The sequence below is a fragment of the Delphinapterus leucas genome, chromosome 20 (genome assembly GCF_059928025.1).
Source record: "Delphinapterus leucas isolate spDelLeu-1000000601 "Yukka" chromosome 20, BTC_Dleu_Yukka2, whole genome shotgun sequence".
NCBI lineage: Eukaryota > Metazoa > Chordata > Mammalia > Artiodactyla > Monodontidae > Delphinapterus > Delphinapterus leucas.
Window position 1 is genome coordinate 56,189,193 of NC_143148.1, and position 16,896 is coordinate 56,206,088.

General features: G+C 46.6%; 1 protein-coding gene across 1 annotated transcript in view; it reads left to right on the top strand.

Moving 5' to 3' along the window:
• Window positions 1–16,896, top strand: part of NECAB2 (N-terminal EF-hand calcium binding protein 2) — a 35,019-nt gene that overhangs the window by 4,697 nt on the left and 13,426 nt on the right. Inside the window, exons 3-5 of the mRNA XM_022583069.3 lie at window positions 3,305–3,413; window positions 5,356–5,381; window positions 5,556–5,653. Of these exons, the coding sequence (XP_022438777.2) occupies window positions 3,305–3,413; window positions 5,356–5,381; window positions 5,556–5,653 (233 nt within the window). The remainder of the gene's footprint in view (window positions 1–3,304; window positions 3,414–5,355; window positions 5,382–5,555; window positions 5,654–16,896) is intronic.

The following is a 16,896-nucleotide window of genomic DNA, read 5'->3' on the forward strand; positions in this document are numbered from 1 at the left end:
CCTACCAGCTTTGTGACCTCAGGCAGTCACCAAACTCTCAGGGTCTCAGTGTCCCCATCTGTAAGTGGGGATCATCATTCTAGTGCCCGCTTCGAGGGGCTGTCATGGGGGGTGGGGTGAAGCGCGGGTCTTGGCGTGCTGTAAGGAACCAGCGAGCCCCCACACCAGCTGGTGAGCATTGAGTGCCTTGCAACACGGGCCTTGGTTTGTCAACAAGTGTTTGATTCTCACCGCGTGCTTCACGGGGCGGGTCGCTCACCATCTGGTGGAGACTGCCCGCAGCTGTGCAGCATCTCTTAGGCACCAAGACGTTAATAGACCTCATTTGACGTTCCCTGGGCTTCTAGTGGGAGAAGAAGCATCACCCCCACCCCTTTTCTGCAGGTGTCAAAAATCAAGGCTCAGAGAGGACAAGTCAGAGATCACAGATGCTCAGGTGGGGAGCATAGCGGGCGGTTCTGGCGGAGCCCAGCCTAGTTTGCCAACATCGTGTGGGCAGGGAATGGATGCCGGCTCTGCCCCAGTTGTCCACGAAAGCAAGATGCCGGCCCGTGGCCCCTGGCCGCGGGTTGGAATGGAATCGGCCTTTGGGATCACAGGAGCAAGGGCTTCGGCTCGGGCTGGCCTGGCCTGGTGGCTCCCAGGACAGAGGCATCTTCGCGGAGGTGGAGCCTGGGCGTGGCCCCCGCGGGGAGGCAGAGAGTGGGGTGCCTGCCGGGCAGGGCAGCCTGGGGTGTAGGACCTGGAAGGGTGGTGTGGCGGCCGGTGGAGGGGTGGGTGCCAGACTGCGTTTCCTCCAGGGAACAGGGACGCTGGCAGACTCCTGGCATTTGAAAGGTCACTGCAGCAGAGGCTGAGCTCATGCTAATTAGCGAGGACACCTGCCAAAGGCCCGCTCGGGGCGGGGGGGGCGGGGCGTCCCGGAGGTGCTAGGCCCTCTCGCTCCTCTAATTGGACAGAGGCCCTGGCGGATGTTGCTTCCCTCATTAGCTGATCTGGGTTCAGTAGGGCTGTGGTGGGACTTACAAGCTAAATGTCACCGAGAAGGCTTTGTGCTCAGGAGGCCTGGCGGGCCTCTCTCTGCCTGTTCTCCTGAGTGCGGACTGGATGGAGGTGCCTGGATGCGCAGAAGGGGATGGTGGCAGGGATGGTGCCGTGCCCGTGGCAGACGTGACTAATCAATCACAGCACGCTTCCACTGAGTCCAGACTTGGCTTCGGCTTTTCCACGTAGCCCTGTGGCTGGGGGTCTCCACACAAGACCCTGCCCCAGGTTGGGTCGGGAGCATGGACTCAGGAGCCGGGTGGCGTGGGTTCGACCTCCCGCTGAGGGACCTGGGCGAGTCCCATAACTGCTTTGTGCCTCTCTGCTCTGTGAACTGGAGGTGATGGTATACCTATGTGGTGGGGTGTTGTGAGGACCAGACGCGTGAACACACAGAGCCTGTGTGTCTGCCCTGGTTCTGCTCCCTGGCTCCTGGGTCGTCATCAGTCTTGTTAAAGGAAACCTGGAAAGTGTCCTCTTTCACAGAAGACAAGGACCATAACTTAGCATTTATGTATGTCACGGCTGGTATCGTGCACAGTTTATGGTTGGTTTCTGGGTCTTTATGTGTGAATGGGGGGGATTGTTTTGTTTTGGGGGGACTCTGGGTTTTGAAAGTTAGAAATTCATTCTCCCGTCTGTGACATTAAAACATGAGCCGGGAGAATTCCCTGTTGGTTCAGTGGTTAGGACTCCGAGCTTCCACTGGCAGGGAGCGCAGGTCCGATCCCTGGTCGGGGAGCTAAGATCCCGCACGCTGTGCGGGCGAAAGAAAACGAAAGAAACCTGAGCACCTGAGACAGGAAGTTGGAGGCACGCCGCCGGACATTGCCCCCGCCCCCCACGTGCAAGCCCGTGCCCGCTCTCCCATGTTCCCGCTCTCCCAACACGGGCGGAGCGGAGCCCAGCGCAAGGCGTGAGGACCTCCCTCTCCCTACTCAAAGTTGCCCTACTTTGAGCCCCTGCAGAGCTGTTGGCCGCAGAGATAGAAGCTCCAGAGCCTTTAAAATGGACGAGTGCCTTCTGCCTGGGTCCAAGTAGGTCTGCCGTGTCTGATTGGGCGGGTTGTGCCCTGCTCAAGGGCAGCTACTCGAGAGAGTTGAGGGCCTCAGATCCTGCCTGCGCGGTCCTCCCCTCACGTGCTCTGATGCTGTACCGCATCGCCCCACCCCCCCCATCAGGAAGCGCGTTTCTTTCTAATCAACACAACGTGCCACGTGGGCTCTCGAGGGCTTTGACTGCAGACTTGCCAGAAGTACTGAAGGGGGTCTGCAGAGAGAGGCTGGGGCTCACCCGTTTCCCTGGCCTCCGCTGTCTCCCACAGATGCGGCCCCTTTAAGGAGGAGCAGGAAGCTAAGATCAGTGAGGAGGGGGCTGTGGCTCCCGGGATGGGATGGGGAGGTGGGTGCACTGAGCAGGAGAGCCCAGGTGGGAGGAGCGGAGGCTGGAAGCTTGGGGAGTCGCTGGAGTTCTGCTGGGAGCCCCTCTCTCAGGAGCCCGGCTGCCCCCAACCCATGAGAACTTGCCCAGCAGATGCTGGTACCCGGGGCAACCGCAAGTGGAGGCCGAAGAGGTGAGACGGGGAGGGAGGCGTTGGGACAGATACGTCAGCTGTGAGGGCCCCTTGTCCAGAGCCCAGCCCCTCCCCATCCCAGAGCCCCAGGCCTGGCACCACCTCCCCCGGGGTTTGGCATGCTCAGGGCTGCATCCGTGGCACGGTGAGTGCCACCGTTGGCAGCGGGCTCACGTCAGACCCTGTGAAGGCAGAGTGGAGAGGGGTCATTCCCTCCCCAGAATCCGGACCCGGGTGCTGAGGCGGAGACGATTTAAGTGTGTGGAGGTGTTCTGGGTTTTTGGAACCAACAGAGAGGGGTCATCAGACTACCTCCATGTGGTCAGGTGACTGGGAGAAAAGGTTGCCTGACAGGCTCAGGTGTGCTCTATCTACTTGTTGACTGTGGGGCTTAATGAGCCCCAGCATTTGCTGGTTTGGGGATTATCTGTAAATGGTGTTGGTCTCTTGGTTTGGGAATTAGCTAGATGAGTCTGTGATCTCCGTGAACTGGAGGTGGCTGGTTAATTTGGATTAGCGGCACCGGCAGGGATGATCTGAGCTGGGGTTTATCTGCTAGTTTGGGAATTAGCGGGGCAGGCGGGGATTACCTGGCTGGAGTTTCTCTGTTGATTTGGGAATTGTCTGGGTCTGGGGATGTCCCGTCTGTTAGACACCAGCTGCTCTCCCCTCACCCCTTCCTCGCAGATGACGGGAAGTTATCCTTGGAGGAATTCCAGCTCTTCTTTGCAGATGGCGTCCTCAACGAGAAAGAACTAGAGGGTCTCTTCCACACCATCGACTCCGACAATACCAAGTGAGCTAAGTCCTGGGGGCTGGGGCCGAGAGGCAGCGTTTCCCTTCTCTCGCAGGGGCCAGTCTCCACTGCCCACTCCCCTGGAGGCACAGAGGCCTCAAAGTCCCCAGCCCAGCTAAGAAGTCCCATCTGTGTGGCCCCGCCTGGCTGGGGCGATCTGGGGAGTGCACAGGTTGACACTGCGTCGGCAAGTGTTTGTCTTTTCTGAGCACACGTGGCGAACCTGGGAGAGACCGTAGATTTGCAGAATATACACCGGATAACGAAAGGGAGAGATGAGCCACCTTGACCTAGTTCGGACCCCAACGCCTTGTGCTTAGCCCTGGTCTCACCACGAGCTCGGTGATCCTCTCCGGATCCCATCTTGAACCAAACTGTCCTCTCTCTGACCTGAACTCTCCCTCTCACCCTGTACCTAATCACCTTTTCTCCAGCCCAGCCGGAACCCTAACCCGTGTCTCAGTCAATCCCAAACTCCGGCCCCAGCCCTCAAATTCTAAATCCCTAAATCGAGTCCAGACTGCGCATTGTACTCACACATGCCGACCCTTCCCAACCTGAACTCCAGCTTTGCCCTCTCTTAGTGATCCCCAGGCAGGTGAGGCCCGAGCCCCCTTCTCCACTCCACACCTGAGTTCCTCGGGGCTGTTTGGAGCAGATTTGATAAGCTGGGGCCCCCTGCGACAGGCTAGAGATGGTCTGGACGACGAGCTGCCACCAGGCCCGTTAGCAAGGGACACAGCATGGGGCCGCCTGGGGCCAGAGGTGGGGCTGAGCGTCCTGGGAGCCAGGGTGGGGCAGGCGGAGGGGGAAAGGCCCCTTGAAAGAAAGGGCTTCCTGCCGCAGGCTCCAGGGGAGACCTTTGTTTCTGGAGCGCCCCAGGGAGCTTGAAAGGGGAGCGGCAGGTGCCTGTGGATTATTTATCCTCATTCGGGCAGCTGGGTCTGGGAGGAGGCGGCAGTGGTGAGCGTCTGTGAGTGTGGGTAGGCGGACTTACCACTAGCAAAGCCCAGACCTCTAAAGACCTTTGGGTGTCTTCTTTCCAACGTTCCCCAGATTGTGAGCTGTAAACATCCCCTCCTTGGGATGCTAAACAGGTTTTCTGCCCAAAACCGTTCACACGGCTCAGAAAGGTCGGTGAAATGCTACTTTGAGCACAATTAAACAGGCTTCGTTTCTGCAGGACTTGTCGGCACTTTTCACCAGGTGATGCGGATTTGGGGAACCTCCAAGACAGAGTTTGCAGGGCCTTTTCCCAGAAGCCTCTTGACGAAGCCGGCGCACTCTGTAGGCCGGCATCTCTCAGTGAGGGAACTGGGCCCAGAAAGGGAAGGTCATCAGAACCTGCACAGAGCTCAGGTCCCTTGGCGTGCGCCGCCAGCGCCCCGCCCCGCCGTGTCTGCGTTCTGAGGCTGCCGCCTGCGCCTTCCCCGGCGTGGGTGGCCTTCCCGTGTTCGGCCTCCTCTGAGGAAGGACAGGAGGATCCCATGTCTAGAGTGAGAGCAGGGAGGGCAACCCGCACCCCCAGCAGAGCCCAGGACCCAGCAGGCAGGGATGCCCGGGGCAGTGCGTCTCGGGAGAGTTCTGCTGACAGCCTGTCACAGCCGTGGGCTGCTCCCCTCGCTTTTCCCAGCCCCCGGGTTAGCCCCATCGGCTCCTGATGTGGTGGGCAGGCTCTGGGAGAGGAAAGGGGTGGCGAAGCACGGTGAGGGGGTCAGACAGACGCACACACATGGAACCCTCTGGAGGGGGCGGCATCCTTCACCTGCTGTTCCCGCACCTGTAAAGCCGGGGTCACAGTGTCAGCACATAGGGTGAAAAGAGAAGAGGCCCAGGAGGTGTTTTCCCAGCCACACTAGGCTGTGCTCGCTAGGGAGGGAAGGAGGGCGGGAGGCACGGGACAGGCCAGTCTCTGAGTCCCTCTCATTCTCTGTCTCTGCAGCCACGTGGACACCAAGGAGCTGTGTGGTAGGTGCTGGTTGTGCAGGGACAGAGGCTTGGCTGGGGTGTGTTTTCTGTGAGGGGAGGGGACTGGGGAGAGGCAATGAATGAGGGGCACAGATGGGATTGGTGGGAGGGCCCAGGGGGAGGGGCATGATCCTCCTATGTATGACCTGTGACCCCTGTCTTCCTTTCCCCCAGATTACTTTGTGGACCACATGGGGGACTACGAGGACGTGCTGGCCTCCCTGGAGACCTTGAATCACTCTGTCCTGAAGGCCATGGGCTACACCAAGAAGGTCAGCGGGCGTGGGTGGCCCTTGGGGGTCCGAGGGCTTGAGTGCTGGTTTGGGTCTACATTTCCCCAGAACATCCTCACGCAAGGGTGCCTGGATTTGTGATGACAAGTGTTGGGTGAACCTGGCTCTGAAGTGGGCTTTGCTTGGGGCTTCTAGAGAGAGTGAGGGAAACTGAAGTGCCTGGAGTGGCTTGCTGAACGGCACTGTCTAGCGGTGTCTGGTTCAGAGCGTGAGGCCCTTTCCCACAGTTGGGCTTGGTCCTGGGATGGAGTCCTAGAAAAGAAGCGGCAGTCACCCTGAGGACCCCAGGGTCCTCGGACAGGTGTCAGACCTGACGATGCCATGCCCTTTACAGGGTTATGGATGGGGTGGGATGGGGGTGGACTTGAGCATCTGAACTTGACCGGGAATCTGAGGGTGTCTGGGGTGAGAACGCCATGTCCAGACGAGGAGACGTGAGCTGGGCAGTGGATCCATTAGGAGTGTTGGGAGGGAGCCAGGGGCAGGACTCTGCATGTCCTGGAGAGAGGGCTCGGGTGTGGCTTCAGAGTCTGTGCCCGCAGGCCTGTCACCTCCTTGTTGGCATTTATGCCCTGGAGGAGGGCAGAAGGAGGGAGATGGGGCAGGTTGCGGGCTGGGCGTCATTGTAGTTCAGATGGGCATAAGCAGCCCGCCTCCCAGCTCCGTTTCCCACCTGTGAGTCTGCACCGCCTCTGGCTGGTGCTTCTGGGGGGAGCAGTGGGGTGTGTTCCTTCTCTGTATCCACAGAGAAGAGTCACCGTGAATTTCCAGAGGCTCTATGACAGCCAGGATTAAACGCTCACTTAATCCGCCCAGCAGCCCTGTGGGTAACAACAGTCAATCATAACTATAAGTGACATAACCATGGAAACATAGCTTTCATAACTATGGAAACAGGCTCGGAAAGATGAACCCTGTAGGGTCGTGGCCAGACAGCCAGAGCTTCCTGCTGAAATGGGAGGGGAAACTGAGTCAGAGACCTGGCCGGAGGTATGGAGCACAGCATGGGACCAAGCTGACCAAGGCGTGTAGGAGGGAGTGGGCCACGCTGTGATGGACATGTAATGCCCGAGGGCGTGCAGCCTATCTGAGCTGTGGGAGCTCAGGAAAGACCAGCCCCACCTGCTGGTTGAGGCCAGGGAGCTTAGCTGATGAAGTCAGCCAGACCAGGCTGAAGGACCCCAGCCAGTCACTTCTCTTTCTGAACCTCAGTTTCTCCATCTGTGGAATGGGAGCATTCATAGAAGGCAGCATGGAAAGCCCCCAAGCTCTGGAACCCTTGTGCGGTGTGTCAGCCCCAGCCCCTCTCCTCACGGCTGAGTGAGGCACACTGGTTGCCCACATGGGACTCCTTGCGATTGAACTCACCGCCTTGAGCCTCAGTTTTCAAATCTGGGAATGGAGCCACTGCCCGGCAATGTTGTCTTCCGTATTAATAAAACGCATACTTGTTTCTTGGTCTTTGGGCATAACTATTCAGAGATGTGACACAATTCTCTATCAAGAGACGATTTTATTTTATTTTTTAAATTTTATTGGAGTATAGTTGACTTACAATGCTGCGTTAGTTTCAGGTATACAGCAAAGTGATTCAGTTGTACGTATATTCGTTGCTTTTCAGATTCTTTTCTCATATAGGTTATCACAGATTATTGAGTAGAGTTCTCTGTGCTATACAGTAGGTCCTTGTTGGTTATCTATCTTATATGTAGTAGTGTGTGTATGTTAATCCCAAGCTCCTGATTTATCCCCCCCGCCTCCTCACGTTTCCCCTTTGGTAACCGTAAGTTTCTTGTCAATACCTGTAAATCTGTTTCTGGCTTTTTTTAATCTCTTCAAAATACTGTGTTTTTTTGGTTGTTTAAAACTTTCTATCAGAGTATACTTGGTTTACAATGTTGTGTTAGTTTCAGGTGTACAGCAAAGTGAATGTTATATGTATATATCCATTATTTTTCAGATTCTTTTCCCATATAGGTTGTTACAGAATATTGAGTAGAGTTCCCTGTGCTATGCAGTAGGTTCTTATTAGTTATCCATTTTATTTATAATAGTGTGTATATATTAATACCAGCCTCCTAATTTATCACTTGCCCCCATGTTTCCTCTTTGGTAGCCATAATTTTGATTTTGATATCTGTGAGTCTGTTTCTGCGTTGTAAGTAAGTTCATTTGTATCATTTTTTTAAAAATTAGATTTCACATATGAGCGGTATCATACGATGTTTGTTTTTCTCTGTCTGACTTCCTTCAGTTAGTATGATCTCTAGGTCCATCTATGTTGCTGCAAATGACATTATTTTGGTTGTTTTTATGGCTGAGTAATATTCCATTGTATGTATGTGCCACATCTTCTTTATCCATTCCTCTGTCAATGGACACTTAGGTTGCTTCCATGTCCGGGCTATTGTAAATAGAGCTGCAGTGAACATTGTGGTACGTGGCTCTTTTTGAGTTATGATTTTTTCAGGGTATACGTCCGGTAGTGGGATGGCTGGGTCCTATGGTAGTTCTATTTTTAGTTTTTTAAGGAACCTCCATACTGTTCTCCATAGTGGCTGTACCAATTTAGATTCCCACCAACAGTGCAAGAGGGTTCCCTTTTCTCCACACCCTCTCCAGCATTTGTTGTCTGTAGACCTTTTGATGATGGCCATTCTGACCGTGTGAGGTGATACCTCTTTGTAGTTTTTTTTTGTTTTTTTGGCTGTGTTGGGTCTTTGTTGCCACGCGCAGGCTTTCTCTAGTTGCAGCGAGCGGGGGCTACTCTTCGTTGCGGTGTGCAGGCTTCTGTTGTTGTGGAGCACGGGCTGTAGAGCACAGGCTCAGTAGTTGTGGCGCACAGGCTTAGTTGCTCCGCGGCATGTGGGATCTTCCCAGACCAGGGGTCGAACCCGTGCCCCCTGCATTGGCAGGCAGGTTCTTAACCACTGCGCCGCCAATCCCTCTGATTGTAGCTTTGATTTGCATTTCTCTGATAATTAGCGATGTTGAGCATCGTTTCATGTGCTTTTTGGCCATCTGTATGTCTTCTTTGGAGAAATGTCTACTTTGATCCTCTGCCCATTTTTTGATTGGGTTGTTTGATTCCTTTTGATATTGAGCTGTGTGAGCTATTTGTATATTGTGGAGATTAAGCCCTTGTCGGTCGCTTCGTTTGCAAATATTTTCTCCCATTCTGTGGGTTGTCTTTTTGTTTTGTTTATGGTTTCCTTTGCTGTGCAAAAGCTTTTAAGTTTCATTAGGTCCCATTTGTTTATTTTTGGTTTAATTTTCGTTAGTCTAGGAGGTGGATCAAAAAAGATATTGCTGTGATTTATGTCAAAGAGTGTTCTGCCTATGTTTTCCTCTAAGAGTTTTATAGTGTCCGGTCTTACGTTTAGGTCTTTAATCCATTTTGAGTTTATGTTTGTGTATTGTGTTAGAGAATGTCCGAATATCATTCTTTTAAGCTGCTGTCCAGTTTTCCCAGTGCCACTTATTGAAGAGACTATCTTTTCTCCATTGTACATTCTTGCCTCCTTTGTCATAGATTAGGTGACCATAGGTGAGTGGGTTCATCTCTGGGCTTTCTATCCTTTTCCATTGATCTACATTTCTGTTTTTGTGCCATTACCATACTGTTTTGATGACTGTAGTTGTAGTATATTCTGAAGTCAAGGAGCCAGATTCCTCCAGCTGGTTTTCTTTCTCAGGACTGCTTTGGCTATTTGGGGTCTTTTGTGTTTGCACACAAATTTAAAAATGTTTTACAGGGAAGCCCAGCCATTGATAATTTGATAGGGATTGCATTGAGTCTGTAGATTGCCTTGGATAGTACAGTCGCTTTGACAATATTGATTCTTCCAATCCGAGAGCATGATATATCTTTGCACCTGTTTGTGTCATCTTCGATTTCTTTCATCGGCGGCTTACAGTTTTCAGAGTACAGGTCTTTTGTCTCCTTAGGTAGTTTTATTCCTAGGTATTTTATTCTTTTTTTTTTAACATCTTTATTGGGGTATAATTGCTTTACAATGGTGTGTTAGTTTCTGCTTTATAACAAAGTGAATCAGTTATACATATGTTCCCATATGTCTTCCCTCTTGCGTCTCCCTCCCTCCCACCCTCCCTAGGTATTTTATTCTTTTTGATGTGATGGTAAAAGGGAGAGGATTTTAACATCTACCGATACAACCTAAAGCAGTTTGCAGGATTTTTGCTGTTAGAGTGTACCAAAGGCTGCATGATTTCCTAGTGATGGTGGTGATGCTATGATAGATTGTCACAATGGTGACTGGCATTTCTTGCATGTTTTCTAACCAGTTTTTGTTTGGAGAAGTGCAGCTCGTTGATTATTTCAAATACGTCTCTTGCATCCATTGATTTAGGGTGACTCATTTGCTTTTGTAGATAGGCAGTCATAGTATCATGGTTAACCAGTGTAGTTACTGTCTTCATTTCTGATATGTGTTCCTCCTGTTTCTCTGTTGTGTCCTGCTGCGTTTACCCTGAATTCTCACACATTGTAATGGCGCTACGTCAGACATCCTTGTTTTGCTCCTGATGTTCAAATGCATCTCTCTAGTAGTTCTTCACTAATTATAATATTAATAGCAGCTCTTATTTTAGAAGCCTCTGCAGTCTGATAAAAAATATTTTTGTGCTCCCTTCGTTAAATGTTGCCTTAGCGGGTGGTAGTGAATTTTTTTTCAAATGCCTTTTTGGTATATTTTTTCAGGGATCATATGATTTTTCTTAAACTATTGATGGGGTGGATTCTATTATTAGATTCTCTCCTATTGAACAGTCCTTAGCTTCCTGTGATAAACCCTAATTGGCACATTATTCTTTTACCACGTTGCTGAATCTTGTCACTAGCTGAGTGTTTTATCTCTGTCTCTATCAGGAATTGAGATTGGGTGATAGGGAGTGAACTGTAGGTGGTTTTGAATATCTTTCTGTGTGTGAATCAGCTTCTCTAACTTAGAGTCATGTTTCTATTCAAAAATAGAAAGAATTAATCCATAGGCCTGGGTGGAGGTACTAAACAGGGGGAGGGGATTATTATAATAGTGATTTTAAAGTCAATCCTAATTTTAGGTAAACTTCTGGTGTCCATTTTAGTATATTTTTAAACAAAACTGCCATGGACATGTTCAGTTTTATGATCGATTATGCATAGTATGTTCTTATGATTTTTTTTTTTAATTCTAAAACATTGAAACAAAACAGGCACATGACGCAGATGACGTTTAATAAAACATCTGCTGTTACAGCTCAGGTCTTGATTTAAATGTTGTACTATTTTGCTGCATTTAAACTTCTACTTAACAGAGTTTTGCCTGTTTTAATTAGTTGTTTCTAGAAATGAGCCCCTGACATGTTTATTTAAATTTAATTTATACAGTATGTTTTCTCCTGTATTTATTTTTTAATTCTTTTCTTTCCTTAAAAAAAAATCTTTTGTATTGAAGTATAGTTGATTGCAATATCGTGTAAGATTCAGGTGTACAGCACAATTCAGTTTATATATATATATATATATATATTATATATATATATATATATATTCTTTTTCAGATTCTTTTCCCTTGTAGGTTATTAGATAATATTGAGTAGCATTCCCTGTGCTATACAGTAGGTCCTTGTTATCTGTTTTATATATAGTAGTGTGTATATGTTAATCCCAGCTTCCTAATTTATCCCTTCACCCACCACCCTTTCCCCCTTGGTAACCATAAGTTTGTTTTCTGTGTCTGTGAGCCTCTGTTTTGGAAATAAGTTCATTTGTGTCTTTTTTTTTTCTGTTAGATTCTACACGTAAGCGATATCATGATATTTGTCCTTCTCTGTCTGGCTGACTTCACTTAGTATGATAATCTCTAGGTCCATCCATGTTGCTGCAAAGGGCATTATTTCCTTCTCTTTTTATGGCTGAGTAATATTCCATTGTATATATGTACCACATGTTTTTTATGCATTCCTCTGTCAGTAGACATTGAGGTTGCTTCCATGTCTTGGCTATTGTAAATAGTGCTGCAGTGAACATTGGGGTGCATGTATCTTTTTTTTAAAATTTTTATTGGAGTGTAGTTGATTTACAATGTTGTGTTAGTTTCAGGTGTACAGGAAAGTGAATCAGTTATACATATACATATATGCACTGCTTTTAAGGTTCTTTTCCCATATAGGCCATTAGAGAGTACTGAGTAGAGTTCCCTGTGCTGTACAGTAGGTCCTTATTAGTTATCTATTTTATATGTAGAAGTGTGTACACGTCAGTCGCAATCTCCCAATGGATCCCTCTCCCCCCCTTACCCCCTGGTAACCAGAAGTTTGTTTTCTACATCTGTGACTCTGTTTCTGTTTTGTAAAGAAGTTCATTTGTATCCTTTTTTTAGATTCCACATATAAGCGATATCATACGATGTTTGTCTTTCTCTGTCTGACTTAATTTCACTCAGGGTGACAATCTGCAAATGGCCTTATTTTGTTCTTTTTTTATGGATGAGAAATATTCCATTGTATGTATGTACCACACCTTCTTTATCCATTCCTCTGTTGATGGACACTTAGGTTGCTTCCATGTCCTGGCTATTGTAAATAGAGCTGCAATGAACATTGGGGTGCATGTTTCTTTTCAAATTATGGTTTTCTCCAGGTATATGCCCAGGAGTGGGATTGCTGCTAGGTCATACGGTAGTTCGATTTTTAGTTTTTTGAGGAACCTCCATTCTGTTCTCCATAGTGGCTGTATCAATTTACATTCCCACCAACAGTGTAGTAGGGTTCCCTTTTCTCCACACCCTCTCCAGCATTTATTGTTTGTAGATTTTTTTGATGACGGCCATTTTGACTGGTATGAGGTGGTACCTCATTGTAGTTTTGACTTGCATTTCTCTAATAATTAGCGATGTTGAGCATCTTTTCATGTGCTTTTTGGCTATCTGGATGTCTTCTTTGGAGAAATGTCTGTTTAGGTCTTCTTCCCATGTTTTGATTGGATTGTTTGTTTTTGATACTGAGCTATATGAATTGTTAATATATTTCAGCATTTAATTTCTTGTCAGTCGCATTGTTTGCAAATGTTTTCCCCCATTCTGTGGGTTGTCTTTTCATTTTGTTTATAGTTTCCTTTGCTGTGCAGAAGCTTTTAAGTTTAATTAGGTCCCGTTTGTTTATTTTTGGTTTTACTTTCATTACTCTAGGAGGTGGATCAAAAAAGATACTGCTGTGATTTATGTCAAAGAGTGTATGTACTGCCTGTGTTTTCCTCTAAGAGTTTTATAGTGTTGGCCTTACATGTAGGTCTTTGATCCATTTGGAGTTTATTTTTGTGTATGGTGTTAGCGAGTGTCCTAATTTCATTCTTTTAAACTGCTGTCCAGTTTTCCCAGCACCACTTATTGAAGAGACTCTCTTTTCTCCATTTGTATATTCTTGCCTCCTTTGTCATAGATGAGGTGACCATAGATGAGTGGGTTTATTTCTGGGCTTTCTGTCATGTTCCATTGATCTATATTTCTGTTTTTGTGCCAGTACCATACTGTTTTGATGACTGTAGTTGTAGTATATTCTGAAGTCAAGGAGCCTGATTCCTCCACCTGTTTTTCTTTCTCAGGGCTGCTTTGGCTATTCGGGGTCTTTTGTGTTTTCATACAAATTTTGAAATTTTTTGTCCTAGTTCTGTGAAAAACGCCATTGGTAATTTGATAGGGATTGGATTGAATCTGTAGATTACCTTGGGTAGTATGATCATTTGGGCAATATTGATTCTGTATCTACTACTGAATCTACTGTATTTATAGTTTTTATCATTATTATTTCCTACCACCTATTTCCTTTGGTTTATTGTTGTTGCTATATACTTTTTCATATGTGAAAAGGAATGCTTAAATTTTTTTGGATAATAAAGTTTGAAAGTTTAGAAATCTACCTTTGAATGATACTTTCACTGCAGTGATAGATTTTAGTATATAGGATTAATATTTCCTCTCTCAATATTCTCTAATAGTTTGTTATATCCTCACTTATTTCTCATTTCATGGTATTAGGATAAAACCAAGTAACCAGTAGTTTGTATTCTATTTTTTTTAATTTTTTTGAGATTTCTTCACTGCATATTATTTTGACTTAAAAAAATTTTTTTTTAATTTGGTTGTGCAGGGTCTTAGTTGCGGCAGGCAGGCTCCTTAGTTGTGGCATGCAAACTCTAGCAGCATGCATGTGGGATGTATTTCCCTGACCAGGGCTCATACCCAAGCCCCTGCGTTGGGAGCGTGGAGTCTTATCTACTGCGCCACCAGGGAAGTCCCATATTATTTTGTTTTTATAATTCTCCCATGGATACTTGGGAAGAAGATGTGGATCATACTTTGAGAGTATAAAATCTGAAAATAACTATCCCTTCTTTGTTGTGAAATATATGTTGTTAAAAGACAACTTTGGGGCTTCCCTGGTGGCACAGTGGTTGAGAGTCCGCCTGCCGATGCAGGGGACACGGGTTCGTGCCCCGGTCCGGGAAGATCCCACATGCTGCAGAGCGGCTGGGCCCGTGAGCCATGGCTGCTGAGCCTGCGCGTCCGCAGCCTGTGCTCTGCAACGGGAGAGGCCACAACAGTGAGAGGCCCGCATACCACACACACATACAAAAAAATGACAACTTTGTAAAAAGGTAAGGTTGTCTCTTGTACAAATATAAAGTATACACATGTGAAAGATTTTATTTAACTCCTTAATTTGAGAACCAGTAGGATGTTACACTGTGTCCAAGGAAAATTCAAAGAACATTTGCCATGTATGTAGGCAACCAGGAATTCTGAGATGAATCTGTGAATAAATGCAAAATTGGTCACTGTCCACAGGACAATAGTCAGTTGAATTCTGCCAGACAAAATTCATATGCATTTCTGTGGATGAGAATTATTTGCATTATTGTCAAGTTTTTACATGCTAGAGTTTTTTGTTGTTTTGTTTTTAAATTTTATTTATTTTTTTGGCTGCATGGGGTCTTCATTGCTGCACGCAGCCTTTCTGTAGTTGCAGCGAGCGGGGGCTACTCTTCGTTGCGGTGGCTTCTCTTGTTGCAGAGCACGGGCTCCAGGTGCACGGGCTTCAGTAGTTGCGGTGCGTGGGCTCAGTTGTGGCTCACAGGCTCTAAAGCGCAGGCTCAGTAGTTGTGGCACACAGGCTTAGCTGCTCCGCAGCATGTAGGATCTTCCTGGACCAGGGCTCAAACCCGTGTCCCCTGCCTTGGCAGGCGGATTCTTAACCACTGCACCACCAGGGAAGTCCTACATGCTAGGGTGTTAAAAGTAGCTCCCAAACAAGGAAAGACCTAGATAACCTAGAAGGGTGTATTAGACGAGGAACCAGTCATCTTTTTTGCCCATTTTAAAGACTTTCACATTTTCCCAGTAATGCCCTTTACAATAGACATTTATTATTTCTAATTTATCTGTCCTGTGGGACACTGGTGAACTAATTTCTCACACTAAATTGTGTTTTGACATTTAATCTTTAAAATTCTAATATTTCCTTCCTGTTTATTTAGCCATGCCGTTTGACACCTATAGACCTTGTTGTAATACTTTTGTTACCTAAATGGTACATATTCAATATTCAAAATTTAGGAAGTAGAGAAAAATATAAAGAAAAATTTCAAATCACTTCTAATTCCCACTGTCTCTAACCACTGTTACCACTTTATTACCATTGAGCCTTTTTTTCTATGGGTATTTCTCTAATACACTTAAAATCATTCTGTGTACAAAAATTTTTCTGCTTTTTTTCACCTAACATTTTAACAAACACCTTTCCCATGTTAATAAAACTGTTTAAAAGTATCATTTTAAATATTCTTCCTTAAATTTACATACTATTCCTGTTCTTGAGGATGTTAGATTATTTCCAGGTTTTTGCTATTATCAATTAACACCAACCTTGGGACATCAGTATTTGTCCACATTTTGCATTATTTCTTAAGAATAGATTATCGAAAGTAGAGAATTACTGGGCAGTCTAAGGCTCTTGATATAAAGTAGAATTGCCTTATAAAGTGGTTTTATTCATCTAACCCCACATAGCCGTACTTGTAGCAATATCCTCTCCCATTGCACAAAGATTTAATAATGCCCAAAGATTTAATAATGCACGAAGATTTAATAATGTCATGTCCTTGTAATGCATTATGCCTTCTGCCATTTATTCTTACCCTTTTAATCTTATGTAATGCTTTCCCATTAACTTCTACCTTGATCGTGGTAGTGCAGCTTGTCCCAGTCATTCGATCAAATTTGGCAGCAGAATCTTTGCACAGGCTTTTCTTTGCAAATCCTTTGGTGCTCCTTTGCTTTATATATGCTTCCAGATGGACCTCGCTTGGTCAGATCTGGGACTGTGTCTTTACGTGGGGCAATTTAGGCAGATTTTCTTTGTTGTTATGATCTGTCTGGCCTGGCTACTGTCATAATCTTACACGCTTCCCATTTTTTAATGATCCTTCGTCTTTCTTGACATTTTACCTTTGGTAGTCTGCTTTGTTTATGGCATTGATTATGATTTCAAAGGTAAACATTCTAGTTTTCATTTTACTAGGGACTTCTAAAACATACATTGTTAACACTCTTAATCCTGTTTTTATACCTGGCTACTAAAGAACACTTTCTATTCCCTCTTGTGAAATTAAAACAATTTTTGAGATGATTGGCTCTTTTCCCATACTTTGACACTCTTTATTCCCTGAATCCAATGTGATTAAAATTTAACTATTAGTGGTCAATGTTTTTATTTCCTAACGTCTGTAACCTTCATTCATTCGGGTGATCACCCTCACTTTTTTTCCACAACTTCCCTATTCAAGAATATTTTTCTGTGATTCAGCCCTAGAAGATTTGGGAGAAATTCCTAGGCATTCTTTGCCGGAAAGGTGCTCATTTGATAAACTTTCAGAGGTCTGCAGACTTCTGAAGGTCTCCCTGTTATCCTGCGTGTGAATAACTTGTCCACATATTGCGGAATTCCCAGCTCTGCCTCTTTCCCTCTGAAATCTGTGGAGCTGGCCTCTCGGCTGAGGCATCAGTGGTAGTGGAGGACAAAACTGTACAAGCTGCATTTTTACTCTTTTGAAAATTTTGTCTTTTTTTAAATTCAACTAACCAGTTACACTTATTGATCCCTGAGTCACTTATCTGGGTGCTTTTAACATACTCACTTTAGCTCGTTTTTCTGCTTGATGGCTT